This window comes from Eschrichtius robustus, chromosome 20 (genome assembly GCF_028021215.1).
Source record: "Eschrichtius robustus isolate mEscRob2 chromosome 20, mEscRob2.pri, whole genome shotgun sequence".
NCBI classification, from domain to species: domain Eukaryota; kingdom Metazoa; phylum Chordata; class Mammalia; order Artiodactyla; family Eschrichtiidae; genus Eschrichtius; species Eschrichtius robustus.
The window spans coordinates 11,639,733-11,662,665 of NC_090843.1; the positions used below are offsets into that span (position 1 = coordinate 11,639,733).

Here is a 22,933-nt window from a genome sequence, read left to right on the forward strand (position 1 = left end):
GGGTTGGCTGGAGGCTCTGTCTTTTAAGGCAAGTCCTCTGTGCCCTCGGGGACTCCAGGCACCAAGCAGGTGGTTCTCGACCCTCGTTCCCCTTAGGCACAGCCCCAGCCCTGTGGCTTGGACAGTTGGTCCAAGAAAAGGCACTAAATGTGGGGTCACCCCACTCTACCTGCGAGCCCAGGCTCCCAGAGGGCTGCTGCCACTTCTTGTGTCTCTTTTATTTACCACCTGCAGTTAGAGGCCAGGAGGCTGCGTCCGCTCTATTCTGGGCATCTGCCTTCCCACGCCCATCCCATGGCTCGGGGACCGCAACTCCACCCTCAGCCAGCAACCCCTCTGACCCCAGCCTAAAAGGTCCTCTGCTGTCAGCGCATGACTCCTCAGGCCCACCTGGTGGTCCAGGGTCGTCTCCCCTTTGGGGGCTGGAACCTCATCTCCTGCAGGGCCCCCCTGCTCCAAATGGCTCCTGATTCTAGATGGGACCCTGTGGCTCTGCAGGCCCTGCCATCCCTGGACACTTCTGAGGTTGGGTGAGGATGTTCCCACAGATGCGGTCAACAGGCCTGTGGGGTCCCGGCCCCTCAAGCGCACCTCACATCTCAGGGGTCCCACTGAGATGTGGGTCCCACTGGAGGCGGTTTGGGCACCGGCTCTTGCTGCCCCCGTGACAGGAAGTGGGGCCCAGGCGTTAAGTAACTCGCCCAAAGCCACACCCATTGGGTGGTGGCAGAAACCGGCGTCCCAGCCAGGCATCCTGACCTCAAGGCCCGGAGAAAGAACTTCGCTCGGCAGAGGGGGTGTGGTGGGCGGGGAGGCAGGTGGCACCGGGTACCAGCCATGCACAGTGGCGCCAAAGGGGCCACCGGAAGTGAACGGGGTTCACTGGGCTAGACGGGGCCGACCTGACCAAGGACGAGGGGCGGGCCCCAGGGGAGGCCAGGCAGGCTGTGACAAGGGACTCAGTTGCAGGGGGCACAGGGGGGAGAATGAGGCCAGGACTTGGGAAGGAGGCGGGCCACCCGGCCCCTGGTCCCAGACCAATGAAGCCCCCATGTCAGCCCCCATGACTGCTGCAGCAAATCACTCCAAATGTGTTAGCCAGGACAGACTTACCCTCCCAATCCTGGAGAGCCCCACGCTGGACCTAAAACCAGGAGTCAGCAAGGTTCCTTCCGGAGCTTCCAGGGGAGAATCCCTCTTCCCCATTTTCCAGCTTCTAGAATCCGCCCTCATCCCTTGGCTTGTGGCCCCTTCCTCCTCCTTCAAAGCTGGCAGTGCTGGTGAAGTCCTTCTCATAGGGCATCACTCTGACTCGGACTCTGCCCCCCTCCCTCTTTCAAGGACCCTGTGATGACATGGCCCCACAGGATAATCCAGGACAATCTCCCCACACTAGAGTCACCGATTGGCAACCTCAATCCCCTTTGCCACGTGACCTCTAACAAGGTCCCAGCTCCCAGGATTAGGATGTGGGCCCCTTTGGGAGACTTTATTCTGCTGACCACTCGCTCTGTCTACAAGTCCCCCACGAAGCAGAGCCCCCAAAGGCCGGGGGGCAGGGGCTGGCCAAGAGGTGGGTGGACGCTGAGATGGGAAGGAAGACGTCCGTCCCTGTTCTCAGTGCCAGGAGAGGACTGGGGAAGGGCATCAGGCCATGGCCCTGCTCTCCAGAGCCATCCGTGCAGGGCCAGCTGCCCCCATGTCCCCGGGGAGGCCCCCAGGCCTGGCGCATGTGGGAGGCTGCCGGGAAGTGGGTGGATTCCCCAGCACAGCGCCTGCTCCAAGGTGGGGAGGGGAGCTGTTGCCATGGAAACCCGGGGTCTGAGCAGCTGGAACTCCTGAATTAAATTATGGTTTGTTTTAAACAAGAAGGATACCCAGCATTTACTCAGCTGCACCTGGCACGCTTCAGTGGAGAGAGTAATATTTTTCGCATTAGCATCAGTTATTCTGTCACCAGCACTTGAGTACAAATCAAGTGCTCATAAAAATGAAAGATGGGCACGTGGAAGGAGCTACCACAGGAGGGCGCCAGGCCAGGCCCGGGCCCACACCCTCCACTCGGCTCCGCGCGGCCGCGGTGAAGGGGCCGGAAAAGAGAGCCCAGCTGCACCAAGTGACCAGTGTCAGCCTGCAGGCCAGGAGCCAGGGACGACTGTACTGGGCAGCTGTGCAGAGAAAGCCATCCAGCCGAGGAGAGAGTGGGCAGGGAAGTGGCGTCTCGTGAGGTCATCCAGCTCGGCAAGGCTCTGCTGTGGGTCACCTGGAACCAGGAAGGTCCCTCCTGGCTCAGAAGCTTTCGGCGCAGGACCACCTGAGACGCGGCCGTAGGCTTGTCCTCATGCCGGTGCTGACGCTGTGCTTCCGCACACAGGAGGGGCCAAGAATTCCCGGCAAAGATGTGTTCCCTGCAGCCAACATGCAGACACACGTGCGCATGCAGGCAGGCGGTGGTGATTCCAGTCTCAGAACGTGGGGCCGGCAGAGGGAGTTTGGGAGAAGGTGATTACAGACAAGGGCTGGGGGTGCCATGAGGCTGGCCAGCCACTGTCTCGTTCCTGGAATTTCTGCAGGTGCTCCTCTGGGAAGGGGTCAGAGGGGTTGACCTCTCAAGTTTGTTCTGCTTCTCAGGTTCAGTTGCACAAGCTCGTTGGAGGCCCACGTGCCCCAAAAAGTGGCCAGTGCCTCACAGCCTGGGGCAGGTGAAGATGGGGTACGACCAGAGCAGGTGAAGGAAGAGGGGGACCAGAGGGAGGATGGCAGCTGAGATGTGCCCAGTTGTGTCCTCTAAACTCAGGCTGAAGTCTGAACCCCCCTAACTCCCTGCAGCCCTGCCCCAGCGCCCCGTCTGGAGGGGCCAATTCGGCACAGCCTCTGCCATGTGCTGGACAGGGGGGACAGTGGCGCTGGGTGGGTGGGGACAGGGACTCTGGAGAAAGCATGGGGTGCGGGCACAGACAAGGTGGCTCTGAGCCCCTGAGTCTCACAGGACCAGAAGCAAGTGGGGAGGATGTAGGAGACCCAGGCTGGGTGGGGAGGGCAGAGGCCCCTCCCGAGCCCTGTGGTCCCGGCAGGTGGCCCGGCCTCGAGGGTCAGGATGGGGCTTCGGGGAGAGATCGAATTGGGCTGTTGTCAGCCCCTGAGCTAGTTGGTTTCCACCAATTTCTCCTCAGCAGCCTCAGCTGGAAGAGACACCCTGGCAGGTTGATTGTAGCCCCTGGATCTGCATCTTAAAGCAAAGGTCTCCTTTGCCTCCACCTGGTGGGGCCGGGACTTTTTCCAATGGTGGGAGGTGGGCTTCATGTCCCCACCCCTCTCCCCGGCCAGCAGGCACATCCTGAGACCCCCACCCACCTGCCAGCCCCCCGGGTCCCCAGGGCTGATGTGCAGGGAGGGAGCCAGGGGCCAGCACAGGAAGCCGCAGCCCCAGGTCCACACAGCCTGAAAGTGTGCAGCTGGGACAAGTGGCTGAGGATCAGAAATCTGGTGAGGCGTCCGATTCACCGACCCAGACGTTGCTGCTGTGTGAAGGAGGAGAGGCCGTGAAAGAGGAGCTGAGGGGACAAGCCACTGCCTGAGTGTGGGGCAGACACCCGGGGGGGAACAGGTTCTGGTCCAGCAGAGCCTGCCCAGTGCCTCTCCACGCAGGAGACAAGACGCGGAGCTCCCAGAGAGGCCCCCCAACTGCGGGGGAGGGGCTGGGGTGAGGAGGGAGGGGCCCGGTCCAGAGCTTGTCACCAGCACCCACCGTGCCCTGCCCTGCAGGAGGCGTGGCCTGGGGGCTGTGCTGTGAGAGAGCCCAGCCATGATGGACACCAGCCCTAGTTCCACAGGGAAGGTGGCAGCCGCCAGCAACAAGCACAACCAAAGCCCAGGCAGAACCACATGGAGTTTCCTTTCTTTTTTGCTATTTACCAGAACATTTTGGACCAGGGAAATAAACAAATGACACACCAGCAATGAACAATCGGAAAAGGCAAATTAACAGGCCAATTCCATTTACAACAGCATCAAAAAGAATAAAATACCTAGGCAGAAATGCAACAAAGGAGATGAAAGATTTGTACACCAAAAACAACAAAACACTGCTGAAAGTAATTACAGAAGACCTGAATACCTAGAAAGACATTCTGTGTTCATGGACTGAAAGACTTAATACTGTTAAGTGGCAGTACTCCCCAAAGCAATCTACAGATTCAATGCAAGCCCTATGGGCAACTGATTCTCAAAAAGGGTGACAAAACCATTCATTGGGGAAAGAATGGTCTTTTAACAAATGGTGCTGGGACAACTGAATATTCACACACAAAAGGTGGGCCCTTACCTCACACCATATTCGAAAACTAACTCATAATGGATCAATGACATAAATACAGGAGCTAAAACTATAAAACTCCTAAGAAAAAAACATGGGTAAATTTTCATGACCTTGAGTTTGGCAATGGATTCTTAGATTTGACACCAGAAGCACAACACAAAAACTAGATAAACTGGACTTCATATAAGTGAAACAATTTCATGCATCAAGAATGTGAAAAAAAAATAACCTACAGAGAAAATATTTGCAAATCATATATCTGATAAGGGTTTAATATCCAGAACGCATAAAGAGCTCTCACAACTCACCAACCGAAAAACAAACAACTCAATTCAAAACTGGGCAAAGGACTTGAACAGACATTTCTCCAAAGAAGATGAGTTATGGAACTAAACTTGGGTCCGTTGCCCACACACAGTAAAGCCAATCTATTGACACCAGATTGTGGTGAAGGAAAAAGTGCAGCACTGATTGTAGGCACTAAGCAAAGAGTCCAGGCAGCTAGTGCTTAAAAGGCCCAAACTCCTTGAAGGCTTTCAGGGAAAAGTTTTTAAAGACGGGGCTGGGCGGTGGGGGGCAGGAATGATCAGCTCGTGAACATTCTTCTGATTGGTTGGAGGTGAGGTAATTGGGAGTAAACATCATCAACCTCCTGGTTCCAGTGGTTCGTTCTGGGGTCTCCATGCTTGTGGGCAGCATACAGTTAACTTCTTCCACCTGGTGGGCGTTTCAGTATCTGCAGAACAGCTCAAAGGACGTGGCTTCTCCCAGCTAGGGCAGACCCATGGCAGATCCTCCCCCCACCCCAGCTGTTCTTCTTGGACCCACCTTCCTGAAAGCCCCGCAGGGGTCGCTGCCTGTTGGTGCTGGGTGCTGGAGTGCAGGGATGCCAGGGCGCTACGATGCTGGGTGTGGGATGCCAGATGCTGGGGTACCAGGTGGCTGGTGTGTTGGGACCGGTGCCGGGTGCTGGGATGTGGGGTGCTGCCCCCACGGGGTGCAGTGTCCGAGATGCTGAGGTGTGCGGTGCCAGGTGCTGGGGTACCAGATGGCCTGTGTCCGAGGGTGGGTGCCCGGTGTGGGGTGCGAGGTGCGGGGTTCTAGGTGTGGGAGTGCTGAGGTGCCCAGTGCTGGGATGCGGAGTGCTGGGGGACGGGTATCCGTACCGCCTTGCGGGGAGCCGGCCCACATCCCAGGCCCTGGTGTTGTCCCGCGGCCGCCCGGCTATCCTGCAGCGCCACCGCGTGGCCACTGCGGGGCTAGCCTTTGCCCGCCCGCAGCCCGGCTGAGCGTCCAGCGCTAGGCTTCCAGGAAGGTGGACGCCCCTGCGGCCCTGCACCCCTCTCCCTGACCCCGCGTTTCTTCTGCTCTCAAGCCCCCAAAGATGTGTCTCAACCCTTGACCCGCTGCGGCCCAGCGTCCCCACTCACGGGTCCCTCGAGGGTCACCAGCAGGCAGGGCCTTCCCTTGCAGCCCCTCTCCCCGCGGCCTCTCTGAGCTCCGCCCTTCCCCAGGACGTACCCCTCCCAGGACGCCCGCCTGGGAGCTCCCACCGGCCCGCACCCGGGGCTGCCCCATCTGCTGTGCCCACGTAGCGTCCATGCAGCTGGTCCCGCCAACACCTCATCTGTGTCTTCAGCACTATTTCCTGGGCTCATACCCAATGTCTGGGACTTGGCCTGGATTCTTCCGACTTCTTCCAAAAGATTCCTTGGCTCACCCCGCGTTCTCTGCTGCTGTCACCCACCGCCTCCTTAGTCTGACCCCCCAGGACCCCTGACCCTGGGGACCCCTGACCAGGACCCTGACAGTTCTTAACATGCTGCACGTGCATCCCCAGCCAGCCCCCCAGCTCGTCCTCCCTGGGGTGTCCTGGCCCGACCAGGCATCGGCATGACCCACATTCTCATGTTGGGCTTGTCCCAGAATCGCTGGTGTTTAGTGGCCTCGAAGAGCGCCTATTTTGGAGGAAATTCCCTCCTCTCTGCCCGCGAGCACCCACCCATCCCTCTGCGGATTGGCTCAGGCGAGGGCATGACACCCGCAAGGCCACAGCTGATTGGCCTGGAGAGAACCAGTCAGAGCCCTTGTCTGGGAGTGAAGCCTGGAGGCCTGGGAAGGTGGGCACCCAGCGGAGGCTGAGAGGTGGGCAGAGAAGGTGGACGGAGGGTGAGGGCCGAGGAGCGATGAGGGGCAGGAGGTCCCGGATGGCCTCCTGCGCTGGTCACCCAAGGCGGCCTCAGTTGGTGGAGGTTCAGTTCCTGCCATGTGTTCCTTGGCCCGCCACCCCGGCCCGCAAGGCCCTGTCAGTTACACCTGTGCGCAAACCGGCCCGCGCGGCCGCACTTTCACGCCGCCTGCTTGCCCCAGTCTGCGAGTCAGGTAAGGGCCACCCCGTTGTACCTTCCCTGGAAGGCCTCCGATCAGGATTCCAGGTTAATTTCCTCCGGTAGTAAGTGTTCCGTCCGAGCTGTGGATGGTGGAAGAGGTGTAGGGGCGGCCAACTGGGGCCTTGGCAGGTGTGGTTGTGAGGCAGGGGGTCACTGTGCCGAGCCTTTCCTTTCGAGTCTACGAAAGCTCCCACGCCCCCAAGATCCAGTGATGGGACCCCTGACCTTCATTCCTGAAACCCTGGTTTTGAAGGGTTGAATCTCTGTAATAAACATCTTCCTGCTTGAAATTCCCAGAGAGGTGCCTGTTTACAGAGAATTCCATGATGCATAGTTAGTGCCAGAAGTCAGTCCAGGAGAGAAACCTTCGAAGACAGAAACCCAGAACTGGTGGTACACAGCGATGATCTCATCATTGTGTTATGGACTGAACTGTGTCCCCCCAAAATTCAGATGTTGAAGTCCTAAGCCCCAATATCTCAGAATATGCCCTTATTTAGGGAGACATCTCTACAGAGGTGATCAAGTTAAAATGAAGTCATTCAGGTCGGCCCTGATCCAACATGACTGGAGTCCTTATGAAAAGGGGAAATCTGGACACAGATGGGAGGCTACGTGAAGATGGAGGCAGAGGCCAGGTGATGCTTCCACATTGCCAGGCCTTGCTGGCAAACCACCAGAAGCTGGGAGAGAAGCTGGGACAGAGTCCCCCTCACAGCCTCAGAGGGAGCCGGCCCTGCCGACACCTTGATCTCAGACTTCCAACCTGCAGACTGTGAGACAATAAGTTTCTGTTGTCTAAGTGGCCCAGCCTGTGGTAATTTGTCATGGCAGCCAGGGGGACTAACACAGTCTGTGGCAAATTGGACATGGGTAGTGGAGACATGCTGCAGCCACACGCTTTTCTGTGATGACCTGGAAGGAAGTGTTTCCTGAAAGCCAGGTTCTGGGAGCCCAAGCAGTTGCAAAGCAACATCCTGGGGGAAATCAGGACTGTGGGGTAGGCTGGTGATTTCTGACCACACTGGGAAGATTTCATTTTTTAAAATGACAAGCAAGGGGCTTTAAATTCTCTGTTCAAGGTAGAGTCAGAAAAGCAGAAAATGTGTAGGACTACTATAAAAGAAAATCTTGTTTCTTGTAGCAAGACTGTTGTGTCCGGAAATCATTCCCCAAGTTTTATCCTATGGGTTGTAGGATTACAATGTAAATTGAATTCTCAGCCTCACCAGGTCAGAGCTTTAAGTGTGAAAGAGTCAGATGGAGAGAGCTGAGTGGACTGATCTTGAGCCCCCATAATCCCGTTGAGCCTTGCCTCCCAGCAGAAGCAACCCTGCTCGCTGTCTGAGGCAGCCCTCCCGCCCCCACTCGTGAAGACCCCACCGAAGCAGCTACCTGCTTCACGCCCCAAGAATACCAAGATATTGCTGACTCACACTGGAGAGTCTTGCGGGGGCATCCCTCACAGGTGCCCGAGGCAGTCGACCCCCAGGGAGCTGGCCAGGGTATGGGCACCTGAGACCCGGGGCCCCACTGTTTGCTTTCATCTGTGAGAAACTCCTTTGTTCATGGAAACTTGGACTTAACATGGCCCAGCTAAGGTGCCAGGAATTTCTTGGTATAATACAGAGGAAAGACTACAAGGGCTGGGGCAGACAAGGACTTGACATGAATTTATCAGGTGCAACCCGCTCATTGAGCCCCTCGTGGCCCCGAAGCACACACACTGGACAGAGGCCCCAAGAAAGCCCTTGGTGAGGACCTCGGGTTCTTGAAAAGCCCTCCAAAGTCTGCAGGCCAGGAATGACGGTAGAGGTGCTGCCATCAAAACAGGATCCCTGATTTCTCCTGGGAACCCAGTGGGGCAAGGCCCAGAGCTAAGGTGGGCAGGTCACTGAAAAAGCAGCAAACCCAAGGGACTTCCCTGGTGGTCCAGTGGTTAGGACTCCGTGCTCCCAGTGCAGGGGGCCCGAGTTTGATCTCTGGTGGGGGACATAGATCCTGCATGCCACAACTAAGACCCGGTGCAGCCTAAATAAATAAATATATATATATTTTTTTAAAAAGACCCAATTGGCAAAAAATTTCAAAAAAAAATAAAATGAAAAAATGAAAAATGTTAACCATCGTTTGAGCCTTCAGCGAGTCATAGTAGTAACATCAAAGACCACTGATCACCATAACAAATATAATAATGAAGAAGTTTGAAATATTGTGAGAATTAGCAAAACATGACACAGAGACAGGAGGTGAGCAAATGCTGTTGGAAAAATGGTGCCAGGCTTCCCTGGTGGCGCAGTGGCTGAGAATCTGCCTGCCAGTGCAGGGTACACGGGTTCGAGCCCTGGTCTGGGAAGATCCCACATGCCACGGAGCAGCTGGGCCCGTGAGCCACAATTACTGAGCCTGCGCGTCTGGAGCCTGTGCTCCGCAACAAGAGAGGCCGCGATAGTGAGAGGCCCGCGCATCGCGATGAAGAGTGGCCCCCACTTGCCGCAAGTAGAGAAAGCCCTCGCACAGAAACGAAGACCCAACACAGCCAAAAAATAAAATAAAATCAATTAACTAATTTTTTAAAAAAATGGTGCCAATAGACTTGCTCAATACAAGGTTGTCATGAACCTTCAATTGTTAAAAAATGCAATATCTGTGAAGTGAAATAAAATGAGGTACACCTGTATTGTAATTGTTTTGGCCCTTTTTTTTTTTGGCTGCACCGTGCAGCTTATGGGATCTTAGTTCCCCAACCAGGATTGAACCCGGGCCCTCAGCAGTGAAAGCATGGAGTCCTAACCACTGAACCACCAGGGAATTCCCTGTTTTGGCATTTTTTTAAAGATTTTTTTGATGTGAACCATTTTTAAAGTCTTTATTGAATTTGTTACAATATTGCTTCTGTTTTATGTTTTGGTTTTTTGGCCGCAAGGCATGAGGGATCCAGCTCCCCAACCAGGAATCGAACTTACACCCCCTGCATTGGAAGGTAAAGTCCTAACCACTGGACTGCCAGGGAAGTCCCAGCAATGAAGCAATTTTTATACCTTAAATTCCTTTTCTACTCGAGGTCTAGACCACCAGAAAATCTGAATGTTTTCTCTAACAGGGTGAAATCGCAGTTCCTCCAGAACGTACTGCACTTAATCAAGGCACAGCATCTCTAGACTTCAGAATACACCTAACTAAAACAAGGAGAGTTGTTCTGTGATGATCTCATGGTCTTGTCCAGTACAAAAATTTTATAACTGTGTGATATATATAAACTCCATAAAGTGAGTGTTAATATTTTCATATGTAGCAAAATGGGGAGCAGGCAGATTCAGTTCATCACACAGCACTTCTCAAGGCACAATCATTTGCATACCACCGCCACAATTTTTACCATTTCTGGGTACCACCTGTACTATGATTACTTAACAGCTTTCTTTGAATCAACTTACTTATTCCACTTTAATAATTTATTTTAAAAGGAAACTTTATATCAGCATAAATGCAAAACCATTGTCTTTTGTCATAAAAATATATTTAAACATAGATATTTTACCAGTTATGTTTATTCTTAAATACATAGTATTTTAAAGAACATTATTTAAAAGGTCTGCGCACCATCTAAAATCACCTGAAGGATCCCACATAGTAGTCTGGATAAAGCTCTTTGGGGCTTTATCCAGTCCGTCTTTGGGGTAGACTGCACTAAACGGAAGTTGTATTTCCCTTATATTCCCTGGAGTGTCAGGAACTTGGTCTTCTTAGAAACTATCCCTCGGTCAACAGCAGCTTATAACTCAAGAGCAAATTAGTGAAAGTCAATCCCATGATCACCTAATAATAATAAAAGCCAACATTTGTTGAGCACTTACTATATATGCCCATGTGGTTTTCATACTTTTGAGTCTTATTTTCTAATTCCAAAAACTAAAATAGATTTTTACTGAATAGTGGTATGACTGATGGTATATGTTTCTTAAAGGTCCAAATGTAATTTTAAAAAATGGAAAAAAGAGTACAGTTGATTTATAATATCGTGTTAGTTTCAGGTGGACAACTCAGCGATTCAGTTATACAAAAAGACCTCTGAGTATTTCAGGACAGGTGCCCCTTGAGATCCTGCCATAGAACACAGTTTCTCTCGTCCAATGTCTCTCTTGATGGACTGGGGGTAATAAAGCATTTTAAATTAAGGTATAAAAAAAATTAAGGTATGTACATTAAGGTATGTACATCTTTTTTTTAGACATAATGCTATTGCACATTTAATAGACTACAGTATAGCATAAAACATAACTTTTATATGCACTGGGAGAGCAAGAAATTCCTGTGAAATATTGCAGTATTTGCTTTATTGCAGTGGTCTGGATCAGAACCCTCAGTACCTCGGAGTCGTGCCTGTATGTGTGCAGTGAGGGATGGCAAGAAGTTACATCTGTATTGAATCACAGGCAGCTGCTAAGGTTTGACTGAACGGGCAGGGACTTGGAAGAAACAGGATTGGAAGATTGGTCATAGGAAATCTGGGGGAGATTTGGATGATCTCCAAATCTCCCCCAGATTTGGATGGACTTCTCAGAGTGGACACACGACATTCGTGTCCCAGGGAAGGCTCACGAAAGAGCACCCTCTGCCCAGGAGGCTCTCCGTGGCCAGGTGGATGCAGTGCACACTCTCTGGACACGAGCCAACGGCTTTTCCCAGGCCCCCAGCGCTCGGTCAATGGGCCTGTGGACAAAGTGACCATGTGGGCAGGGATGGAGGCTCTGCGGGGCTCAGTTACATGGACTTCCCCTCACTGAGGCTCACCTGGCCGCCGTTGCTGAGGGCCCAGTGGGTCAAGAGCACTGAGCCCCCCAGATGGCACTATTAGCTGGGGGACCAGCCAGCTGCCCAACAGCAGGTTAGCTAATCAGGACTCTTCCCTCAGGGGGCAGTGACATGTCCTCACGGGAATAGACACTCTGGATACAGATTTGCCTCCCCCCTTGCCCAGGGGGCTTCTGCCAGCGGCACTGTTGTGGACTGAGAGGTCCATCGTGATGTCCACGCAGCACTGCTTCTGATCAAGGAGTTCATTTCACAGAAAGGGGTGAGCGCTGGACTCGTGCCATGGGACGCCTCATCTTAGCATGACCCCACCGCCCAGGAGCTGCTGGGCTGCTAGAAAGGTGGCGGGGCCCATGCAGACTGGGCTGCGGGATCAGTTGGGGAGACCAAACAGGGCTGGGTGCCATCCTATGACCCCCACCCCAGCCAGGATACACGGGTGGGAGCCAAGGCTGCATGTGTACGTGGCGCCCCGCCCTATATCCCCGATTACCCCGTGGGGCCTTCCGCCCGTGTCCACGGAACCAGAAGGTGGGCTCCTCCGGGGACTAGTCACAGGCCCGGAGGACAGAGCGGGTGGAGCATGCTGCCCAGGGGGCGGTTCAGCGGACACTGACGCCCAGGGTTGTAACATCACTAAACGCAGCATTTTGTGGTCCGAGCCGGCGGGGCAGTGACTTGTGAACAAGATTTCTGACCGCCCGGGAGACGGTCCACGCTGTCACCCTGCGAGGGTCCCACCGTAGTGGGAGATGGAACTTTTAGTCTTGAAGACCGCGCAGGTGAGGCATTCTGGAAATGCACGTGAACCACGCGATCCAGAGCCCCAGAACCCCGGCCGCTTCTCGGGGCGGGGCCTCCGTCTGCGGACAGCCGCGTTCCGCATTCTGCGGCGCTTGGCCCCGCGCGGCCGCCGTAGTGGGGTGGGTCCGAACTACGGCGGCCGCGCCGTGCGGAGCCGACCGGGCTAGGCGGCGGGGCGCGGGCCGGGCCGCGCCGGCCGCCATGGGCAACCTGTTCGGCCGTAAGAAGCATCAGAGCCGGGTCACGGAGCAGGACAAGGCCATCCTGGTGAGACGCCGGGCCCCGCAGGCGGGTGGACGCGGGCCGGGGACACCTGGGCCGGGTGGGGAAACCAAGGCACGGCGGCTACCGGCTGCGTTTCCCCCCTCGCCACGGGCTTCGGCCCCTCCGGCCGCCCAGCCCCACGCCGGGGCCGCAGCCTCGGAGCCCGTCTGGGGCGGTGGGTGGAGGGCTTCCGGTGGGAAGCGTGTCCGGGTCCGGTTCCCAGCGAGTCTGAGCGAATCCGGTCGCTGCGGGTGTAGGCGGTCCCGGTGCGGAGATTGAGCTGTGCCTCAGGTCTCGGGAGGCGGTGCCCGCGTCTCACTGTTTCCTGGTCGTACCTTGTCAGCGGGTAGGCTGGCCACGGGGTGGGATGGCGGGCGCCTCTCACGGCAGCAGGGACAGGACGTGAGGCTGTCGACGAGCCCGACCCACCGGCCATAGGGAGCGCTGGGGCAGACAGCCTCTAAAGAGAATGGAGTTGTGGAGGGAACTGGGGAGCGGCCGCTTGAGACAGACTGACCACGTCTACACTGGGGGCTAATTTCTCACCATGTTGAGTCTTAAAGATTTACACACCCTTGACCCAGTTAACTCACTCCCCATAACCGACCCTGAAGACATAATCTTCCATCTGAGAAGTGCCTTGTGCTTGCAGGTGCTCATCATAGCGTCACCTGAAATGATGAAATTTGGAAGAAATGTAAATGGCTTAAAATAGGGGAGGAGAGACTAAGGCGTGTAAATGTCCCTGCATCCTTTTTGGGACACTGGGGTCCTAGGTGATTGGCACGGTCACATGAACATCACCTCAGTGCACCATCTGTTGTCCACTTACATATGGTGATAAGTGGCAAGAGCAGGGGAGCTGATGGCAAATGGCTGAAGTCCACAGAGGAGTGAAGCTGGGAGGGAAGGCCCCAGTCTCCAGCCATGGGTGGGCTGGGATGGTGGCACTCGGGTGACTGTCACCAGCGACTTCTGTGTCGTCTCTTCACCTTGGAGGTGCTGGCCGCACTCCCTGACCGGCGCTCACACTCCTCGCTGATGGCGATGCCCTGCCATGACGGCGGTGAGAGCATGCCCTCCACCCCGGTGCTGAGGACATTAGGCTGGCTCTCTGTCTGAGGTGGGGGAGATCTTGGGGATTTGTAGGATATTGAGGTGCATCCCTGACCTCCACCTCCTAGATGCCAGTGGCATCCCCAGTGTGACAACCAGGAATGTCTCCAGATAGTGCCCCACGTGCCCTGGGGGGCAAACTTGTCCCCATGGAGAACTCAGTTTCAGAGGATGTGCTTCCATTGGTGGCAGTTGGGGCATCCTGGCCTGTGGGGGGCCCTTCAGTGACCCCAGCAGCCTCTGTGCTGGCTCTCCTGGGTGCTGGGTAGCCCGGTGAGTGTCCAGTGTGCCCTGCCTGGGCTTGGTGTCGACACAAGGCCTGCTTTCCCGGCAGCAACTGAAGCAGCAGCGGGATAAGCTGAAGCAGTACCAGAAGAGGATCACCCAGCAGCTGGAGCGGGAGCGGGAGATTGCCCGGCAGCTCCTGCGCGACGGCAGGAAGGAGTGAGTGGGGCTGGGGGCCGGTCTTCGGGAGAGGGGTTCTGTCCCCCATCGGCCTAGAGCAGAGGTGGGGTAGGCCTGGAGGCTGGTCAGTGCCAGGCCAGGGCAGCTGATGGCTATGGCTGCTGGGTCACTGCTCGGGTTCCCTCTGCAGACGGGCCAAGCTGCTGCTCAAGAAGAAGCGATACCGGGAGCAGCTCCTGGACAAGACAGAAAACCAGATCACCAGCCTAGAGACCATGGTAGGCCTAGTAGGGGTCGGGGGGTATGGGCCATGGACCGTGTAGGCGCCAGAGTCCCCTCAGAGGACTGAAACCTATCGTTTTCCTCTCCTGGACCTCTCAGCCCGAGGCTATGGAATGGGTCAGGCCTGGAGGTGGAGGAGAATCTTTGATGGGAGCTTGACGGTCTTAAGGGGCTGGGGCAGGTTGGCTCTTGCAGGATCGTGGCTGGGGGGCTAGGCCACTTCTGGGTGGTGGGGTGGGCGGGGAGTCTGCCCCAGTGACTGAAGAGGTGTTGGGATCTGCAGGAGGCTCCCGAAGTGATCCAGTTTCAGGACCCAGAGCTCTAGTTCTGCTCTTTTGCTAACAGAGCTGCTGGTTATAAGCAGTCTACTTTGCGATTCCTCCCAGGCCCTCTCAGTCCTGCCCAAGTGTTGGTCAGGGCAGCGGGAAAGGACAGAGGGAGGAGGAAGGCAGAGACAGTCTGCTCTGAGGCCCAGCAGTCTGTCAGTGATAGTGTGATCCTAACTCCCTTCCATGGGTCTGCATGAGGCGGCAGAGAAGGTGGGCCCCTGACCACACGGGTTCCTTCCTCAGGTCCAGAGTATTGAGTTCACCCAGATTGAAATGAAGGTGATCGAGGGGCTGCAGTTTGGAAATGAGTGTCTGAATAAGATGCACCAGGTAAGTCTTGCAGGACTGGGGACAGAGAGGAGGGGCAGCCAGTGGAATAAGGAGAGGGGTAGTCCCTGAGGCCACACCTGCACGCAGGCCTTCGGGCATAAGGGAAAGCCAGTCACTACCAGGAGAAGGTGACGGGAGAGGGTGACAGTCTAGTAGTACAAACTCAGGGATATTGACCTGAGAATAGGGACCCAAACTATAAATTGTGTCCAGAGATGCTAAAGTGACTAGAGGGACCGTCTGGTTTGAATGGGGGAGGAGTGTGGTGAACTAATCTGGAGGACTTCCCAGAGGAGGTGAACACAGCTTCATTTCAGGAAACAGCACAGAGGTGGATGGTGAAAGGAGAGGTGAGGCGCAGAGATGGCGTGCCCCGGCCCCCACCCCATCTCATTCCTGATGAGTGGATGGCAGTGGGGCTGGGCAGAGAGCTGAGGTTACACTGCCTTTCTGACTGTCCAATGTCGTGGTGACCAGTCAAGCAAAGGTGCTGCTTTGAACCCAAAAGAAATCAAGTCACCTGGCCAGAGAAAAATTTTTATATTTTTGACTACCGCTAGGGTTGATTTGAGTGCCAGAAGGGCCAGGAGGAGTCCAAGGAGGTCAGTTGAGGCTTCTGAAAAGACTGTCTGACAGCTCCATGCCTCTGTGGATGGGCCCTGCCTGGGACAGGAATAACCAAAGATGTGTTATATCCTGCTTGGCGTGGCTTCATTCAAACAGGAACAGAGGGTCTAGGCCGTGTGCCCTGCCAACGCAGGTGGCCTTCGTGTAGGGGGTTCTGTTACGTGCTTCACTGACAAGATTCAAAAACTTGCAACCGATCAGGTGATGTCCATAGAAGAGGTGGAGCGGATACTGGACGAGACGCAGGAGGCCGTGGAGTACCAGCGGGTAAGTGTTGCCGCACCACGGGGCCCGCCATCTGGCAGCCGGCGAGGACAGTGGCCAACTCGCTGAATGTCCTGTGCCGCTCTCGAGGGCCAGGCCTTCCCACACCACGTGGGGGCTGCCTTCCTTCTTTTGAGTGAGAGGAGCCTTGAGCTGGGGCTGTCTCCTTCCTCCACGAGGGCCCACCCTTCCCCCACCCCAACCCAGCCATGCTCCTCACCTCTGCTCCTCCTTTTGCAGCAAATAGATGAGCTGTTGGCAGGAAGCTTCACTCAGGAGGATGAAGATGCCATCCTGGAGGAGCTGGACGCAATCACTCAGGTAACAGGACCCCCGGCACTGACACAGGCCCAGGTGTAGGGACCCCCCAGGAGGACTGCTCACTGGCCTCAGCGAGCAACTGTGTCAGGTTTCACTTGAGCACACAGCCTTGGTTCTGCAGCTAGTTTTCTTCCCTAAAACAACTGGCATTTGTGCTAAACTGAGGTCCCTTCTCCCCAGCCACCTGGCTGACCGCAGGGCAGGACTGGCCTGGAGAGAACGTTTTGCAGGTTGTCCACCCAGGTGTTGCAGGCATCAGAGTGAGCCAGGTGCCAGGACAGAGCGGAATGCCGACCCTCCTAGCTCCCTCAGCCCTTTCCTCCCCAGTGGGCAGTGTGTGGGTTTTATATCAAATGGGGTCTTTTTCCCTCTTGTGGCCGGTCACTCGCTGTCACACACAGGGCCTCCATGTGTTGGCCCAGAGGCCTCTAACCAGCCAACCGTCACTTCAGGCCCTGAGTCTGTGTTTGCTCCCTGATGGAGGGCATCTCCATCTCTGTGGGCCCCTGCCTAAGCAAGCCGAATTCACACCGTGCCCACCAGCCTGCCACCCCCTAGGCATAGGCCAGGCCAGGCAAGCAGGTCCTTAGCACTGCTGCTCGCGGCCTGGGGGCCCTATGTGCACCTGCCTGCTAATTTACTTCCTCCCAAGGCCCGAGAGGTAGACCAGCACTCGCTGGAACAACAGGTGCACCCAGGTGCCACCACCTGAGGCAGAGGCGCCACTGGGGCCCCTGACCTGCATGGGTGCCTGTTTCAAAGCCCTTGTCTCAGACTCAGAATGGAACTTTGGGTTGGGAGCCCCTCAGGCTCTGGGTCGTTGGGAGCAGCCACCTTTTGTGGTCACTGTGCCCCTGGTGATGTGAGTTGCAGAGATGCCAGAAGCCAGGGAGGATGCACCCTGGGCTTGAGTGCTGGAGGATTTGTGTCCTATTTAAATCCCGCTGATAGCGGCTAAGTGAACGGGATGCTGTTCTCTCCAAGGGAAGGACAAGGTGATTGTATCTCACAGCCTTTGTTCTCTGTTTCTTGCAGGAACAGATAGAGCTGCCAGAGGTTCCTTCAGAGCCCCTTCCTGAAAAGATCCCAGGTACCCTCCTCGTTATGTCCTTTGGAGAACCGTGCATTCTAGAGCAAAGCAAAATATCCTGGCCTCTGGGCCCTGCCCTTCCTGCTTGGTGCGGGTTGGGCCCCAATTCCCCTGCTTGGTGGGCGTGCTTGCTGGCACCAGCTCAGACGGAGTGCGGGCCTCGCCCTGGGGTTGAGCCCAGGCTTCTGAGCAGTTTGGGTAACCTCGTAAGAGCCAAACCCCGTTCAGAGGGGCGAATCCCAAAGTTCGAGTCGGGAAAGGGCCAGTTTAGCTGTGCAGGCTCTTCTGGGTCCAACCCAGGACCAGCCGTCTTCTAAACATCACGGGGACGACCTTCCCCGCGGCATCGCTTAACACGCCTTCAGAAATTCTCTATCCGCCCGGACTCGTCTTTCGTGATTCGTCCTCAGTTCTTTCTGCTCCCTTGCTGCTGCTTGGCCTCCCTTCTGGGGTCCGTGGGGAGGCGTGCACGCCCGCCTGCTGTGCTGTCCTGAGTGCTTGTGCCAGTGCGTGCTCTTTGTCCTCCCTCCCGGCTTCTGTGTGTAACTCGCCTTTCTCAGAGCTGTGCCCGTTCTTCCCAGAGCGCGAAGCCCTGACCTGGCTCCTTGCTGCCTCTTGTCCTTTTCGGGAAGTTCCCGCCTCTGGGGTCTTCTGTACGCGACAGACATCTCTATGTTTCCTCCACAGAGAAAGTCCCCGTCAAGGCCAGGCCCCGACAGGCGGAAGTGGTGGCAGCCTCGTAACTTGTGTGGGAGTCACGGGGATTCCAGAGGCCTGGGGCCCACAGAGTTTGGGTGCGTGTCCGGCCCTGACCGGGCTCCCAGGAGGCTGGCGCCGGGCCAGGTGGGCCGGGAGCTGCCGGAGCAGCACAGCACACACAGGGCTCCTGACCAGGGTGACTCTACGGAGCGTTTCCCTGGCGCTGCTGTCTTGCTGTCGTTTCTGGATTAAATGGCAACATTCAAACTCTCCAGCCAAACACAGCTTCTGCAGCTGTGGTTCGCATGGGCCACGGCCAGGCCCAACACTCCTGGTGCCAGTCACACCTCCCGTCCCGGGTCGCGCGGCTCCACGGGCCAGTGTCTCCGCCACCCTGTCTTCTGTGGAAGGCACATCAGACCTGGCCTCCCCACCCTTCCCTTTCCCTTCTTCCTGCTGCTCCCATTAGCTGGCAGGGCTTTGGTTAAGGGGTCCCTGCCTTGGCCTGGCTCCTGGACGTGCCCAGTTTCCATGTAGACCTGGGGGTGGTAACCTCTCTGCTTCCACGTTGGCGTTTGTGGGTGGTGGACCAGGAGGGGTGCATCCCTGATGGATTTTGATGTCTCTAGGAGGTCTGCCCACCCCATCACTCCTGGGGCCGTACAGAGGCCCAGTCCTGCTGACAGACATTCCAGCATAGCCGGCAGGTGTGGCTGCGGGTCCCCGAGCTGCCAGCTTCGAGCTGTTTGCAGCCAAGTGGAGACAGTGAAGGATGGAAGTGACTGCCCTAGTTCACGGTTCGTTTTGGAATTAGACAATCTCCCTGAGACTTCACTCCCAACAAGAAGACAAAGGGGACCCTCTTAGCCCCCAGACAGGCCAGCCCCATATTAAAGTTGACACCCACACAGCCTGCTGCCTTGTGGACTGGGGTCCGTGGAAGGGTGGGTTGGTGTGGCTCCTCCCTCAGTTCCCTGGAACACAGTCCCTTGACCCTCCCGGGGCACTTGGCACCTGGCTGGTCAGTGCCACACAGGGGCTGGGGCCTCAGGAGCCAGTGAGGTTCTAGCCCTGCCCGGCTGTGGGTGGAAGGCAGTCACCTGTGGGCACCTGCCCGCAGCAGGTGCAGGGCGGTACTCTGGCCCCACCTCCCTTAGAAGGGGTGCTGGTGGTTTCTCCCTTTTCAAGGGGTTTTGTGTGACTCCCGCGGCTGGTGGCTGGGAGGACGTGCAGTTTGGTGCCTCTGGGGTGTGGGGGTCTGGTTTGGAGTCCTGATGTCTAGGTAGGAAGCCAGATGCCCCAGGGAGCGAGCAGGCAACAGCAAGGACAGAGAAGTGGGTGTCCCACCTAAGGGGAGGCCTCCACACCTTCCACCCAGAGGGTATGGTGGGATGTGGCCAAGTTGCCAGGTCTGGAGTTCTTTAAGAGGAGCTAGAAACCCGGGCTTTCAGGGGACAGTCTTGCTTCGTGTGAAAGCACCCTTACCAGGTGCAGTGCACGCCTCAGCCAGGAGGGGGCTCTCTGCCAGCTGACTTGGGGGATTTTGCCAGAAGCCGACCTTTCCAGCGCCACTCTGGCTGCTGGGCCCCACCCCGGTCCTAGGGGCAGTTCTGATTGAGGAGGGGAAGGAGGTCCTGCCTCTCCTTGCTGTGAGTGACCCATCCCTCTGCAGCAGTGGGTCCCAGGCCGGGGGAGGGTGTGGAGGGGCAGCCTCTCCAGACCTCACCAGCAGGGTGGACACCTCCCCTTTCCCTCTGCCTCCCCAGGACCCAGAGCTTGGGGCGGCCTGTGAGGCTGCCCATGGCAGTGCCCTGCCTCGTCTCTTTAACGGTTTCACCACTGGGAGCTGTGTGGTGGGCTGTCGGGTGCCAACCCCCCATGGTGAGCGCTTGGAGAACCTGCCCACGGGTGTGTGCGGCCCAGCTCCCTGGGATACACCCGTTCCCAGGACGGGAAGGTCATGACCAGCCTCCTTCTGACCCAGGCAAGGGGTACCCTCGTCTGGAACAACCCAGGAGTCGGGGAGGGAAACCTCATCTTCTCGCCGTCAACAAGTGCGATTTCACGTACCAACCAACATGCCTTTTCCTTTGTAAAAGTTCAACCCATGGACCTAGGGAGGCCGTGCTCTGAAACCCAGCTGACCTAGAGCTGACTCCTGGGCTCCGGCCTTGGAGGTCACCTGGCTCATAGGCCCCCTGTGTGTGTGTTGGGGCAGGGGGAGCCCATCCTGCCAGGATGAGACTCACATCTTCCTGCCCAGCGCTGAGCCCTGGTCTTAAAATACAAGCTGTGTGAGCCTGACCTGACCTAATCTGGGGGGCATAGAACTCATGACGATCACAAACCAGTCACAGTTAAGTACAAAATTTGGGAGCAGAGCTGGCATCCTGCCCAAGATTAGTGGGGGCCTGGTGGGGGGCCTTGGAGGAAGAGGAGAGGCCGCAGTGAGCCGCCTGCAGAGGACCTGGTTGCAGCCGTGCCTGGTGGGTGGGATGGGCATAAGGGGGAGCCATGGGGGCCATCTGACCACAGAGAGGACTTCCTGGGAAGCTGGCAAGCCTGGCATTCAGAAGGGATAGACCAGGGCAGTAGAGAAAAAGACCCAGGGACCAGGACCGTTTGGCTGGAGGCACGTTTGTGGTACAAGCAGCGTGGAAAGTAGAAAAGCAGGGGATGGGGAGTTGGGGGAAGAGGGCACCCAGGATTGGGTGGGGGTGCCTGGGACAGGGTAGGGGAGACAGAATGGGCGGTGCCCGGACAGGGTGGGGGCCGTGTCCTGGTTGCACTGTGTGCCCTTCCCTGGGGAGGTGTTTGCCCTCCCCCCTACCCACTGCTGCCCCATGGGGTCTCCCAGTGACCCCCGCCTGCCCATGGGAAGAACTTGGTGATGTCAGGTGGGGCGTTGTCATGACAACACGGGAACTTTGCCTTCGGAGGAGAGGCCCAGAGCCAGGTCACTGGCCACATCCCCAAACTCAGCAGGAGACCCCACCACCCCTTCCATCTCTGCTGGTGCTCGGCCACTGGGGTGGGGGCAGCAGGTCAGCAGGTGGAGCTGGGCCCCAGGGGGAGCTGGCCTCATGGCCCCAGGCAGAGCCTTGACTGCGTGAGCCAAGACACCCAGCCTGGGGCCTCCCCAGTGGACACCTGCACCCCTTGGCCAGGACAGCTGCCACCTTGGCATGTGCCTCACCCTTTCAACGATCCCTAGCATCCTTGCAGCCCTGTGTCTGGGGATCTCAGTGAGAAAATGGGAACACTCCAGATCTTTCTTCCTTAGTCATTTGCCCCCTCTCCACCCAGCTTTCCTGAGTGACCCTGCATACAACCCCACCACGTCCCTGGTGCCCCGCCCTCACCAAGGACCAGGTCTCAGGCTGGGGGCTGTGGTGTCCTCCAGGGCTGCTCTCGCTACTTGTGATCTTGTTCCTGAGGAGTCTGAGGACTGGTCTTGGAAGGAAGGAAGGTGTGTTCTTTTCTGAGGCAGGCGCAGGCTAGTGTAGGGAAGGCATTTAAGGGTCATGAGCAACACTGTCCTCTGATCTGGCTTATGGAGTAAGTGAACCTTCCTTAAGAAGCAGAAGTTCTGAAACAAACTCAAAAGAGTAGGAGCACAGGGAATGAGGACCGTGGAAGCTGAACTGTGGATGCAAGGTGCTTGGCGGCGCTGTGATGCCCGAAGAGTGATCTTCACTTTGTGGTTTTTTTGGTAAAAGCTTCATTGATTGTGCAGTTCAGTCATTTTTATTATGTTCCCAGAGTTGTGCAACCATCACCACAATCAATTTTAAAACAGTCCCATCATCCCTAAGGAAACCCTGTACCCTCTAGCTAGTGCCCTCATCTCCCCTCCCCACAGTCCCTGGCAGCCACTAGTCTGCTTTCTGTCTCTATGGATTTGCCCGTTCTGGACATTCATACACACGGAGCCACACAATGAATGACCTTTAGTGTCTGGCCTCTTAGTGTGATGTTTTTGAGGTTCACCCATGTTGTAGTGTGTATCAGTACTTCATTCCTTTTTATGGTTGAATAATGTTCATTGTATAGATGGACCACATTTTATCTGTTCATCACCTGATGGACATTTGCGTTTTTTCCACTTACTCACTTTTATGAATACTCCTTTCTGTACACGTTTTTGTGTAGACAAGTTTTCATTTCTCTTGGGTGTAAACCCAGAGTGAATTCCACTCTGGGTCATACAGTGACTCTTACATTTGGCCGTTGGAGGAAGTGCTGCATGTTTTCCTCAATAGCTGCACCATCTTTCATCCCCAGAAGCAGGTGTGAGGGCTCCACTTTGTCCACAGCCTGCCCAGCACTAGCTATTTCGTATCTTTTTCATTATAGCCATCCTAGTAGGAGTTAAGTGCTATCTCATTGTGGTTTTGATTTGCATTTTCCTAATGACTAATGATGTTGAGCATCTTTTCTTATGCTTAGTGGCCATTTGTACATCTTCTTGGGAGAAATATCTATTTAGATCTTTTACTCATTTTAATTGAGTTGTCTTTTTATTATTGAGTTGCAAGAGTTCTTTATATATTCTTGATATTAGACTCTGATCAGATATAAGATTTGCAAAAATTTTCTCCCATTCTGTGGCTTGGTCCTTTCACATTTTTAATAATTTCCTTTGAAACACAAGTGTTCTTTAATTTTGATGAAGTCCAGTTTATTTTTTCTTTTGTTGCTTGTGCTTTTGGTGTCGTATCTAAGATACCATTACCTAATCCAAGGTCATGAAGATTATTTCTATGGGTTTTTTTTTTAAGAGTTTTATAGTTTAGCGCTTACATTTAGGTCTTTCATCCATTTCGAGTTAATTTTTCTATATAATGTTAGGTTGGTGGTCCAACTTCATTCTTTTGCA

The 22,933-nt window shown here is 55.7% G+C and overlaps 1 protein-coding gene across 1 annotated transcript; it reads left to right on the plus strand.

Moving 5' to 3' along the window:
- The first annotated feature begins 12,470 nt into the window (after positions 1 to 12,470).
- Positions 12,471 to 18,964, plus strand: CHMP6 (charged multivesicular body protein 6). The gene is made up of 8 exons (XM_068531381.1): positions 12,471 to 12,594; positions 14,042 to 14,151; positions 14,303 to 14,390; positions 14,967 to 15,053; positions 15,882 to 15,947; positions 16,185 to 16,265; positions 17,301 to 17,355; positions 18,043 to 18,964. The coding sequence occupies exons 1-8, from the start codon at positions 12,529 to 12,531 to the stop codon at positions 18,096 to 18,098; spliced, it is 609 nt and encodes a 202-aa protein (XP_068387482.1). The 5' UTR covers positions 12,471 to 12,528; the 3' UTR covers positions 18,099 to 18,964.
- The last annotated feature ends 3,969 nt before the right edge of the window (positions 18,965 to 22,933 follow it).